Source organism: Peromyscus eremicus, chromosome 20 (genome assembly GCF_949786415.1).
Source record: "Peromyscus eremicus chromosome 20, PerEre_H2_v1, whole genome shotgun sequence".
Lineage (NCBI taxonomy): Eukaryota > Metazoa > Chordata > Mammalia > Rodentia > Cricetidae > Peromyscus > Peromyscus eremicus.
Window position 1 is genome coordinate 20,675,573 of NC_081436.1, and position 12,275 is coordinate 20,687,847.

Sequence of the window (12,275 nt, forward strand, 5' to 3'; positions counted from 1 at the left end):
ATAAAGCTTGTCTGGAGATCAGAGTGTGGAGCTAGCCACTAGTTAACCATAGAGGCCAGGCAGTGGTGGCACACACCTTTTATCCCAGCACTTGAGAGGAAGAAGCAGGAAGATCAGGAGTTCAGGGCCACCCTGGGCTACCTGAGGTTGATCCAGTCTAAAAGAGAAACAGAGCCAAGCGGTGGAGGCACACACCTTTGATCCCAGCACTAGGGAGGTGGAGATAGGAAGTGATATGGCTGGACAGAGAGAGGAATAGAAGGTGGGAGGAGACAGGAACTCACTCTTTTGCAGGCTGAGGAGTTGGTGAGGTGAGAGGTGGCTGTGGCTTGCTCCTTTGTCTCTCTGATCTTTCAGCATTTACCCTGTATCTGGTTCAGAGTTTTTATTACTAAGACTAATTAGGATTTGCGGGACACGAATCAATCTCTGGAACTCATTTCAGATGGAAAGAACTGACTCCATAAGTGTTCTCTGTCTTCCATGTTCTCACAATGGCAAGTATGCCTACACATACACACACATATGCACACACACACACACACACACACACACACACTATGCAACCCTTACACCATACACACTTATTCACACAGTAATAATAAGGAAATAAATTTAAAATTTTCTAATGGAAAGAAGCATTTGGGTGCACTCTGTGGCTGTCATAGGTGTTGAATGTGGTCCTAATGCTCCAGCACATCCCAGAGCACCTTACCAAAGACTTCCCAGAGCACAAGGCACTTATGGGTTCACAGGATAGACCTGGGATCCTACTCTGAGACCTGACTGATGCCTTCCTGGCTGAGGTGGAAAAGGTGACAGTTGTGGTTGTAGTGTTGGGTAAGGACAAGCAGGACAGAGCCCGTGTGTCACACAGTAACCCAGGATCTGGACTTCCTGGAGACAGTGGAAGGTTTTTGTGGGCTTCTACCCATGATCCTCTCAGCCCACCCTCTCTACCTGGCCCAGGCCAAGGGGAATCCTGAAGCAGCTTTGATGATCAAAATGAACTCGTGGTGGTGGCTGCCCTGTTCACTGTAGGGAAGGTGACCCCCTCCACCACACTGGCCTGGGCCCTGCTGCTCATGGTCCTGCATCTGGATGTGCAATATGAGCCTGGCTGGGGCTGGGAGTGAGGAAAGATAAAGGCACATTCTCTGGGATGACTTGAGACACTTGTGGCTCAAAAAAACAAAAAGCTAACCAAACCAACCTAAAACAAACAAACAAACAAACAACAAAACCGTCACATGATCTCCCCGCCCTCATTTCAAAACACTAACATCTCTCCCTAGACAGAGAAACCTGTCTCTGCCTGAGAGGACAATGGAGCCAACCAACATAAGACCAAGTGTCCGGATACTGCACCCTCTTTGAACCTCGGCCACTTCTCAACATCCACAACTCTGCCTCAGGATCCTGCTCTTGTACCGTGGTGGACCTCATTCACCATGGCTGCCTCACTGGGTTTGTCTTAGTTTCCAGGGGCAAAAGCATGGCCATGAACAGATGGAAGCAAAACACATCCAAAACAGTGAGGAAAGTCATGAGCAATTTCCTGACAAACAATTACTTCAAAAATTGTTTTAACTGGCAGAATACTAACAGCCTTTAGCAAACTAGTCCTTTGAGTCAATGATTTATAACCTTGGAATGAAGTAGTGGCAGAGAGCATTACATTTGAAGATACCAGAATTACACTCCAGGTTTAGTGTCTTTCTGTATGCTGTGAATATGCGTTGCTCTCATTGGTTGGTAAATAAAACTGTTTTGGTCAATAGCCAGGCAGAATCAGGTTAGGTAGTACAATCAAACTGGAGATGAAGAGGGGCGGAGTCAGAGCAGATGCCAGCCAGCCGCATAGGGAGCAAAACATATAGAAAATAGGCAAAAAGCCACAAACCACGTGGCAAAGCATAGATAAGAAATATGGGTTAATTTCAAATGTAAGAGCTAGCTAGTAACAAGCCTGAGCCATTGGTCAAACATTTATAATCAATATAAGCCTGTGAGTGGTTATTCAGGAACTGGCAGGTGGGAGAGAACCATCCAGTTACAAGTATCCTGGAATATGAACTTTGTTTCCCAGCCATGACCTTGGAGTCAACAGACCTGTGTAACCTAGATGATTCTGATTCTACCAGATGATGGGTCAAAGGACGCTCAGGTGAGGTTATACTTTACATCTTTGTTTCTGCTGTTCAGTACCCTACATTTGGAGAGGATAAAACAGCAGGGAGGGTTTGGGGCATTCTAAATCAGGTGTTTCTGGCAGGAATATTTAACTCCCACTATAACCCTCACGACTTATATATCTCAAGAAAGTGATGACTAGTGGTTAGTTCTGAGCTTAGGCAGCAAAACTGAAATTGGAATGCACAGAACTAATCTAATGTCAGAAGTACACCGTCTACCAGCAGGCCACCAGGAAGCAATCTTTATTTCAAAAGGATGGGAAAACTTTCAGGACGCGAAGAGGACATCCTCTCTCACCTTTTTCCAACGTTCTAAAACAGGCACTTCGAGGGACAAGTAAAGAGGAAAGGACGATTTCCTGAAGCTCTGTTGAGTTCCAGTCACGTTTCTATCTTAGTTCATATGATTCTCCTCTCCTGGGTAAGCACTTGTAACCAGATTACCTGAATTAGTACTGCCTGTCGCCACAATCCCTGATGAGCAGGCAAGAAATGCATCTCTGTTGTGCTTAACACACAATCCTAACTGCAGGGAAAGGGGGCCAGGGGACAAACACCATACCCTGACTTGACCCCAAGAGGACCAAGAACTTGAAATCCCACCAATCCCAGAGCTTGTCCCAGAATCAGGCCACAATACCCCACCAATCCCAAGCCACCCTGGAAGCACCCTCCCCCCCAAATAACTCCTACATAAGCCCTGTACTCTGTTCAGTTTGCTGCTGCTTCTCACTCTAGCCACCCTTCTGGATTTTTCCCTCCCAGTAAATCTCTTGCTGTGAGGTTTGCTGTGTGGTGCGACACTGTTGGGGAACTTTCCCCTGGCAGAGCAGAGCTGTAACACTTTCCCTGGGGAAACCCTCCCCCACCCTAACAGAGTTGTTACAATTGCAGTGGGGGAACTTTCCCCTGGCAGAGCTGTAACACTTCCACAGGGCGGAGCTGCAAGGCTTCCCACAGGGACTCTGTGGTGTTGCTTGGCTCCCGACTTCCAAGATAACTTTCCATCCCAGGTGCAAGGCTTACACTAACCTGTCCTTGGGTCCCATCATACTGCTAGTATTTCCCATTCTTGCGCACTCGGTCTGAGATACCTAGGGTTTGTTCAAGGTGACAGGCTGCAGCAAGTAAGAGTCAGAATCCGAATCCAAATCGCAGGTCCGCCGCGGGGAAACTAATGACCCATGGCTCTCCTTCAGGGCGGCGCCACGACTGGGAAGGCAAATTCTCAGGACTCCTGAATCTTTCCGTTTTCACCCAAGCGGGGGACTGCAGGAGCGAGGCGACTGCCTGAGGGACCTCCACCCACTCCAGGCGAGGCACAGCTCGAGTCTGGACAAGAGCAAATCCCAGAACATGAGCTCTTCCCTGGCACTTGCCCAGCACACCCGCCCAGCTCACCCGGGGAAGCTGGAGGACTGGCCTGCAGTGGAGCCTCGTCGGGGGCGTGGCTTCCGGCGTCCGCGAGGCTCCGCAGATTACGTGGGGTGCGGCAGCTGGCTGGCTTGAGTTCTGTCTGCTAGCTAGCACTGTGCATTTTCTTCTCAAGGTTGCTGAGTCTCCCGGGGTCATTCCACAGTGCGTGGGGAGCCCCTTCGTGCCCTTCCGGTGCGGCCGTCCCGGGCTGCGAGTCCGTGGTTCCAGCCTGCCTCCATTCTCCTGGTCTCCGCTTGGCCCTGAGTTTCCTTTGGTGAGTGGCAGCACCAAGCTCTTGCAAAGGTTCTTTCTTGGATGAGCAGGCCTGGGCGAGGAAGGTTAGAAGGTGGGTGTGGACCTCGAGCTGGGGGATCCCGCTGCCCTGCTGCTTGCCTCCTACTTCAATCCCCCCTCCTCCCCCACCCCCCCACCCCCGCCACACACCCTGCACGGGCCTTTTGGACCACCCTTGCCTTACATTTCTTTAAATACCAAGTGCCCATCATCTTGAGCGTTAGTTCTGTAGTTTGTGCTTCCATAGGTAACATCCTGTCATAATTTCCCACACTCCCGCTCTGGCCTCAAACTATGAGGAGGGAAGTAACCAGCCGGGTATGAAAACTTTACCAACCCCAACCGGGGTCTTCCTTTGCCCAAACCAAGCTTTCCCAAAGCAACACTCTCAGAGTCACAGTCACCCCAGGGAGTCACATCACTCTTTCCAAGCAGACTTGGGTTTGCACTTTCCACCAAGCCTAAGGAAAGAAAGCAGGGACCCAGGAATAGCTCTTAGACTCACTGTTAGTCTTCACTTCAGTGAACCCAGACAGTTGAAGCCAGCAAAGGAAAAATGGCAGGCAGGACAGAAACCAGGAGAGACATGCCCAGGACCCATGTGTCCTCTTCAGGTGGAGTCCGGAGGACAGTGATTAAGTATCTGTTGACATGTGTACAGAGAATTGGGAATCTGAGGGCCCCGCTGGCCCCCGATGGCCAGGGACTCAAGTTCCAGCTTGCTCTTGTAGACATGACATAGCAGTACCACTGACCCCAACCTGGAGGTCACGCAGATCCAGACAGGACACATTTGTTCACATGGCTGAGGAGGCATGGATGGAGGATGAAAGGGAGCAACAGTGCTAACAGGCAGATGTTCAGCAGAGCATCCAGGCCATCTCAAGCAAGCTGGTGACAGACCAGGGAACCCTGTACAACATACAGGGTGTGACATCCCTCAGCTGCTCAGTCCACGTATCTCTCTGGACTCACTTAACCTGAAGCAGGAAAATCAGGCCTGAGTCGGTCCATGCCACCCTGGGGCCGGCACCAGTCAGCAACATTGCTTCTCTTTCATGTGATACATGACACAGAGAAGGGACAGAGACTGCTCAAGGGAGGGAATGTCCTGGTGCGAACCCCAGGGTTAACTGTCAGGTGTCAGGTCTTACCCTGGGAGTACGCTGGGTCAGTCCAGGGGAAACTGTCTGTTTAAGGCCCTCAGTGACTAAGTCTCAGTTGTCTCCTACCCCCCACCCTGATGGGCTTGTGTTGGCTCCTGTACTGTGCGGCATTTCCTTTCAGGCCAGGATGGAGCTAGAGGAAGCTGTTGACCATTGACCAATCCAGGGTGCCACCTGTTGGGCAGGACCAAGAGGGATAGACAGGAGCAAGAAGTGAGCCATGGGGACAGGGGCTTCAGGCCAGCAGCAAGCATGGAGTCCCCCACAGGCCCCGGTGGCATAGACATGGACAGAGAAAGGGGTGGCAGGGACAGCAGAGAGGAGGAGACCCAGGGTCTGGTCCTTGCTGAGGTGCTGCATGCTGTGGACTCCATCTCCTCTCACTCAGCTCCTGCCTCCCTTCTGCCACACTGGAGGGGGCAGCAGAGAGCCCCCCTCCTGGATTCCACTGGGACTTCTGAGCCTTTGATCTTCAAAGGTCTAATCCCCTGCAAGGACAGGGACTGCAATTTCAATGACCCTAGTGAGTGATGAGTTGACATGTGCAGTGTGCCCAGCAGTGCCCAGAACACAGGTGCCATGTGTTGAAAGGCTCAGGAGTCATGTTTCCATTCTCCTCTTGGCTGCCCCTCCTAAACACAGGCCTCTGGGCATGAGGAGGACACTGCCTCCATATCTCCATGTGGAAGACGTTCAGGGAGAGATTGACCCACCAAGAAACAAAGGGTGAATAAAGGAAAGAGACCACCATGGGACAAGAACCTAACCCATCTATGGGCTCCAGGGTCTGTCTGACAGTTGTTGACAATGTCACAGATTTCTTACACCCCATGTGAGAAGTGGCCGGTTCTGAATCTGGCCTTCCTGATCAATTCGGCAACCACCAACTTGTCACAAGACTCCACAAGCTGCAGCCACCTTCCTCCCAATACCCCTCATTCACCACAAAACCAGTCAGTGGTACTTCCTGTCACAGACAGCTGAGGTGTCCTGCAGGGCCTGTAAGTACCTTGTGTCCTGCCAACTAGGTGATCCTTGACCCTCCAGGGCAGTCTTACCCCAGGCTGTGCACTGTCAACAAATCCCTCAAATCTCTGCCTGTGTGGCATGAGGAACGACATCCTTTCTGTCTCTATTATGATAACTGTAGACACAGGGCTCCACCCACCGAGAAACAAAAGGGGTGTAAAATTAGTCACACTGGCCTCCATGAGAAAAGTACCAGGATGGACATCCTGATGGCCTCCCCAGGATTCTCTGACAGTTTTAGACCATTATTCGGCTTTCTCAGATCAGAGCAGAGAGGTCCCCAGGCTGTGAGTTTGGCCTTCCTCATAGTTGAGTGACCTCACACTTGTACTCATGGCTCCCGGGATGGAGCTGTCTTCCCACACCGCCTGTCACTCATCCTCATGGCTAGCCACACAAGCCACTTCAGTGGCCCTTGCCACACAGTGATAGTGCCTGCAGTGTCTGTCATACCTCATGTCCTAAAGCCAAGTGTTCCATGAACTCAATCCATTCTGAGACAATGTCCTCGGGCCCCCAGAGCTCTGCCTGTGTGGCCTATCACTGACTGACTTCCCTATAATTTGTGAACCTGAACCTTGAGGCAGAGTCCACTGGTCATCTTTCCTCTGTGTTCACAGTGCCCAGGCATACATAACCACAGTGTACAGCTCCCTGTGGAGAAAGTGATGTTTCTCCCCTGGATAAGCACCAGAGAAGAGGTGAAAGGGCAGGAACCTCTGAGGCAGACTTTCCCTCACCTGTTCTCACTGCTCCCTACACACCCTGGCTGAACAGTAAACACAGCTACTTGGCTCAAGGCAGAGAACAAAGTGCAGCTTTATCCCCTTCATAAGGGACCAGGAGCCCAGTGTGTCCTTACAGTGTCTGTCCTGATCTCAGGTGTCTGGAGCAGGTGTTCCCCAAACAGCCTGACAAGCAGTGGGGCCGCCATGGCGCTGTTGATTGGAGCTGGTCTGTGGTCTGTGGTCATATTCACGGTCGTCTTCCTGCTTCTGGTGGACCTGATGTACCGACGAAAGTTCTGGACTGCCCATTACCCTCCAGGCCCTGTGCCGCTACCTGGGCTGGGCAACCTGCTGCAGGTGGACTTCCAGAACATGCCTTACAGTTTGTACAAGGTGAGACAGATGGTGGTGGAGGGAGGTAGAGGTCATGATGCCCCTGAAGCCACAGGATTGACAGGAAGATGGCCTCCAAGAGGAGGAAGGCCGAGTAGTTTCCTTGTGGCACTTACTTCTGGGTCTGAGGACACTGTGGACTTTCTAGGAGCAGAGGCTCAGTATGGAAAGGCCATGGAGGCAGGTTGAACAGGACAGAAGTCAGGAAGGCTCCAGGTCCCTTGTGATCCCTTCAGTGGATGAGGTGTCAGGAACAGAGGGGAGGAGTCGGGTTCCAGTGTAGCCTGTCAGTCAGGAAAGAGAAGTGGGGTGATGGCCGTGTGTGGTATAATCTCTTGCTCCTGTGTGGACTCAAGCCTCGCTGCCCATATCAGGAACATGAATTTCTCTTGTAATGGGGTATGAAGCGGGCAAAGACTTTGCTCTGGCAAGGTCACCTCTGAATGACCTAATTTACTATGAGAACTTTGCTGGATTTACAAGAATGGATACCCCATTCACAAGGTCCCATACCTCAGGCTAGAGATAGAGTCAGTGATAGAGCATTTGCTCAGCACAGGGCAGGACCAAGGTTCAATAATATGTACCATACAAATGTGCTCATGTTTGTGTGCTTGTGCTCATGTGCTTACACACACACACACACACACACACACACACACACACACACACACAGAGAGAGAGAGAGAGAGAGAGAGAGAGAGAGAGAGAGAGAGGCCTGTGTGCTGAACTTTGATCTTACAGTCTGCAGGGAACCTCCACTTCCTAAGTGTCTGTCCCTCTCCTTCAGCTTCAACAACGCTATGGTGACGTGTTCAGCCTGCAGATGGCCTGGAAGCCCGTGGTTGTGGTCAATGGACTGAAGGCGGTTCGGGAAGTGCTGGTGAACTGTGGAGAGGACACCTCTGACCGCCCTCCAATGCCCATCTACAATCACCTGGGCTATGGGCACAAATCTAAAGGCAAAGAGCTATCTTGGGTAGAAGGCAGAGAGGATAGGGCTTGAGGAGCTATAGACAGAAGATGGACAGGACCTAATGGAGGGATGTGTTGAGGCAATGCAAGGGGAAGTCACTGGAATGGAGGGTGGAGACACTACAGTGGCATGTGCTGCTATGTGACAGCAAAGTGCTGGGACACTGGTGGCTGAGACTGACCTCAGGGAAATGTTGGGAGCAGAGGAGATGGCACAGACACATGTATCCTTGTTTACACATGGCACATGTATCCATGTTTATCCACGGATGTCCCTGCAGGTGTGGTGTTTGCCCCTTATATGGACCCGAGTGGCGAGAACAGCGGCGATTCTCTGTGTCCACCATGCGAGACTTCGGCCTGGGCAAGAAATCACTGGAGCAGTGGGTGACAGAGGAGGCTGGCCACCTCTGTGATGCCTTGGCCAAGGAGGCTGGTGGGTGATGGGCGATATGTAGAGATGTGGGCAGGGAATTATGAGCAATACCATGACTTGCTTACATCTCTGTTTCTAGGACATCCTGTTAATCCCATTACCCTCCTGAAAAAAAGTGTATGCAATGTGATTTCATCCCTCATCTATGCCCATCGCTTCGAGTATGAAGACCCTTTCTTAAACTGGCTGCTCAAAACATTACAGGAAAGTTTTGGAGAGGACTCTGGCTTCATTGCTGAGGTATGAGTCTCAGGGCAATGTGCATGGCCACCTCTATGCTGTAAAATCAGAATAATTATGCATTCAGGGTGAATGGGGTATGGTCTTGTGTGATAGTCAAACAGAGGAGGAAAAGCCTAGACCTTGTTAAATCTCGGATAGCAGGAGGGGAGGAGTGGACAGAGTTCAGGGGCTCTAGAAAGGGACTAACTTCTGCCTCCTGTATACATGGAACCTGCACATCCTGTTAGATTTGCAGGGTAGAGTAGTCATTTGGTTCACCTTGGGCTACAAGACAGCCTAGAGTCTGGAAGTGAGGGAGAAGCAGGTTATGGGTGGGAACAAACAGACACTGAGTCCTTTGTAGAAGAGGCCAGGACCTGAGACTGGTCCAGGTGAACACTGAGCAGAACCAGCTTCCAGGGGCAGGAGATGGACGGTCATTGGGTAAAGGAACTTACCAAGTAAGCCTGGAGATCTGAGCTGGATCCCTGGGATCCATGTGGGAGATGGATTTTACTCTATAATAGTTCTATGACCACCAAACAGGAGCCGTTGTGCACATGTCTGGGACACACACACACACACACACACACACACACACACACACACACACGATTCTTCATTAGCAGTAAAAGCATCTAGACTGTTGTTTCTTTCCCAGGTGCTGAATGCTCTCCCAGTGCTGCTTCGCATCCCTGGGCTGCCTGGCAAAGCCTTCCCCAAGCTGACGGCTTTCATAGACTCACTGGATAAGATGGTGATTGATCACAAGACATCCTGGGACCCTGCCCAGCCTCCCCGAGACCTGACAGATGCCTTCCTGGCTGAGATGGAGAAGGTGAGGACAGCCATGAACATGGGGCCAGTGCCTTTGGGCAGAAGTGTTCTGTGAGTTGTGATGCCAGGCTGTTGGTGTTTACATGTCACTCATGGACCCAACAATTGGGGTGCATGAACTCAATGGTAGATCATTTTGTCCTTACTGCCTGTATCCCTGAGACTACCTTCTCTGTCCGTCCCAGGCCAAGGGGAATCCCGAGAGCTCCTTCAATGATGGGAACCTGCGTGTGGTGGTGGCTGACATGTTCATGGCGGGGACAGTTACCACCTCTACCACACTGTCCTGGGCCCTGCTGCTCATGATCCTGCACCCGGATGTGCAGAGTGAGCCTGGCTGGGACTGGGAGGGAGGGTGAGGGAAGAAAGGTAAAAGTACTGGAGAAGCTAGGGGCTCCAGCATCAGCTTGACCCCGACTCCCAGAAGTCTGATGGGAGTCTTAACTCACCTATTCATCCAGTGGGAGAAGGTCAGGGAAGAGCTACCAAGACACTGCTTCACTGAGGGGATGCTGTCCCTCCAGGCCGTGTCCACCAGGAGATCGATGAAGTCATAGGGCAGGGGCGGCGTCCAGAGATGGCAGACCAGGCCCGCATGCCCTACACCAATGCTGTCATTCATGAGGTGCAGCGATTTGCAGACATTGTCCCAGTGAATATACCACACATGACATCCCGTGACATTGAAGTACAAGGCTTCCTCATCCCCAAGGTATGAATGGGGTCCCTTGTCCCAGGGTCACCACTAGGCAAACAAAGGATATAAAGACCAAGACACCACATCCTGGATTTGCACATGGTGATGGGACAAACCTAGGTGTGAGTATACAGCAGCCATTGCCCAGGATTCCCCAGGGAAGAGGGATGTCCAAGAAAATAAGCCACAGGGATTTAAGGGAGCACTACACAGATAGGCAGGTTTGATTTGGTTACCCATGAGAACTTTGTCATAGGGCCTTGACTGGTACCAGAAAAGGTACTGAGAGGCTCTGAGGTTGAGATGAATGAATGAATCCAGTGTGTGCAGGAAGAGGTTGTGCATGTGAATTGGAGACCAGGGTCATGTTAGCCATGTCCCAGTCCCTGTTCATACCATGTGCCTCCTGCCAGGGAACGACCCTCATCCCCAACCTGTCCTCCGTGCTGAAGGATGAGACTGTCTGGGAGAAGCCCCTCCAGTTCCACCCTGAACACTTCCTGGATGCCCAGGGCCGCTTTGTGAAGCATGAGGCCTTCATGCCATTCTCTGCAGGTATCTGGGGGGTGCCTGGCTCCATGTCTCTTTCTAGGGGGCTTTGGAGGTTGGAGCATCCATCAGGTCCCAGACTGACTGATCCCCTCTCCCACCCACAGGCCGCAGAGCATGTCTGGGGGAGCCTCTGGCCCGCATGGAGCTCTTCCTGTTCTTCACCTGCCTCCTGCAGCGCTTTAGCTTCTCGGTGCCTGATGGACAGCCCCGGCCCAGCGACCGCGGGGTCTTCACATTGCCAGTTACCCCAGTCCCCTACGAGCTCTGCGCAGTCGTGCGCTAGAAAGAACAGCAGCTCCAACCTTTCCCAAGCTTGTGCTGATTGATGTCCAATAAACCTGTTCTGTGGCTGCCACTCTTTCCCAGTCGAACCCCCATCCTTGTGTCAACTGTGTCCCAAGACAACAGTCTACAGTCAGTCTTCCCCTCTGCCTCAGACCTCCCCTACGACCAACTTTAATGTTGTGAGAAAAGAGTTTACTGAGCCAAGAGCAGTGGCCCAGGCCTGCAGGATAGCATGAGTGGCCAAGACAAGATGATTGCAAGTTCAAGTGCAGCCTGGGCTATATGGCCTGGACTTCTTAATGAGAACCTTTATGTAAAGGGGGTTTGTAGTCATGAGGTTTTGATGCAGGGAAAGAGGAGGGAATGAAAGGTGGGAAAACGGAAACTCTGTCACACAATAGGAGAGAGGTCGTTGTGCTGGTGTTCAGTGATTGACTCTAGATCTCACAGAAAGCCCCATCAACAGCCACTGGGTGGGTGACCAGTAGACGTTAAGACTGAATGGTTTTCAGAGGAAATGCAAATGGCTTGTGCTGGAAATCAGGACTATTCTTGTTTTGGTGACAGATGTTGGTAAAGGTCCCCAAGACCCTGAAGTGCCACAAATGGTTAAGAGGTCTCTCAAGCTAGACAAGCTGCTGTCCTCACAGCTCAGGCTTGCTGCAGGGAAAGGATGCAGGAGAAAATCTGGGGTAGCAAAAGGTGACTGGTCAGAATCCTGGAGGATGGGCAGGATCCAGCTGTTCTGTCTGGGGCCTTCTCTCCAGACCTAGGAGAGTGCTCCCGGCAAGCACATGGCACAAATATAATGGGTTTTACTCACTAGGAAAGTTCAAGAATCCTTGGGCTGGAAAATTTGAGGGCTTTGTCAGACCAGGGAGAACATGGAGGCATGGAGCATCCCTCAAGGCTTATCTTAGTTTTCATATAATCTGAGGCCAGACTGCAGCATCCCAAGACCCTGACCTCTCTACCATGCCTTGAGACACAGCTGTGTGGGGACTCTGTTCTTGGTTTTGCTTTGGGGAAAAGAAAATGTCCTCTCCCTGA

The 12,275-nt window shown here is 51.5% G+C and overlaps 1 protein-coding gene across 1 annotated transcript; it reads left to right on the plus strand.

Moving 5' to 3' along the window:
* Positions 1-3,644: 3,644 nt before the first annotated feature.
* Positions 3,645-11,300, plus strand: LOC131896507 (cytochrome P450 2D20). The gene is made up of 10 exons (XM_059247177.1): positions 3,645-3,885; positions 6,983-7,221; positions 8,012-8,190; positions 8,478-8,632; positions 8,712-8,872; positions 9,516-9,692; positions 9,877-10,018; positions 10,216-10,403; positions 10,802-10,943; positions 11,045-11,300. Exons 2-10 carry the CDS (start codon positions 7,033-7,035, stop codon positions 11,221-11,223), a joined length of 1,512 nt encoding a protein of 503 aa, XP_059103160.1. The 5' UTR covers positions 3,645-3,885; positions 6,983-7,032; the 3' UTR covers positions 11,224-11,300.
* Positions 11,301-12,275: the final 975 nt, after the last annotated feature.

Excerpts from the sequence above, each read along its gene's own strand:
- LOC131896507 (XM_059247177.1), top strand. The coding sequence starts at position 7,033 with ATGGCGCTGTTGATTGGAGCTGGTCTGTGGTCTGTGGTCATATTCACG. Across the intron at positions 8,873-9,515 it reads ACTCTGGCTTCATTGCTGAG|GTGCTGAATGCTCTCCCAGT; the intron begins GTATGAGTCTCA and ends TTTCTTTCCCAG. Across the intron at positions 10,944-11,044 it reads CTTCATGCCATTCTCTGCAG|GCCGCAGAGCATGTCTGGGG; the intron begins GTATCTGGGGGG and ends TCCCACCCACAG.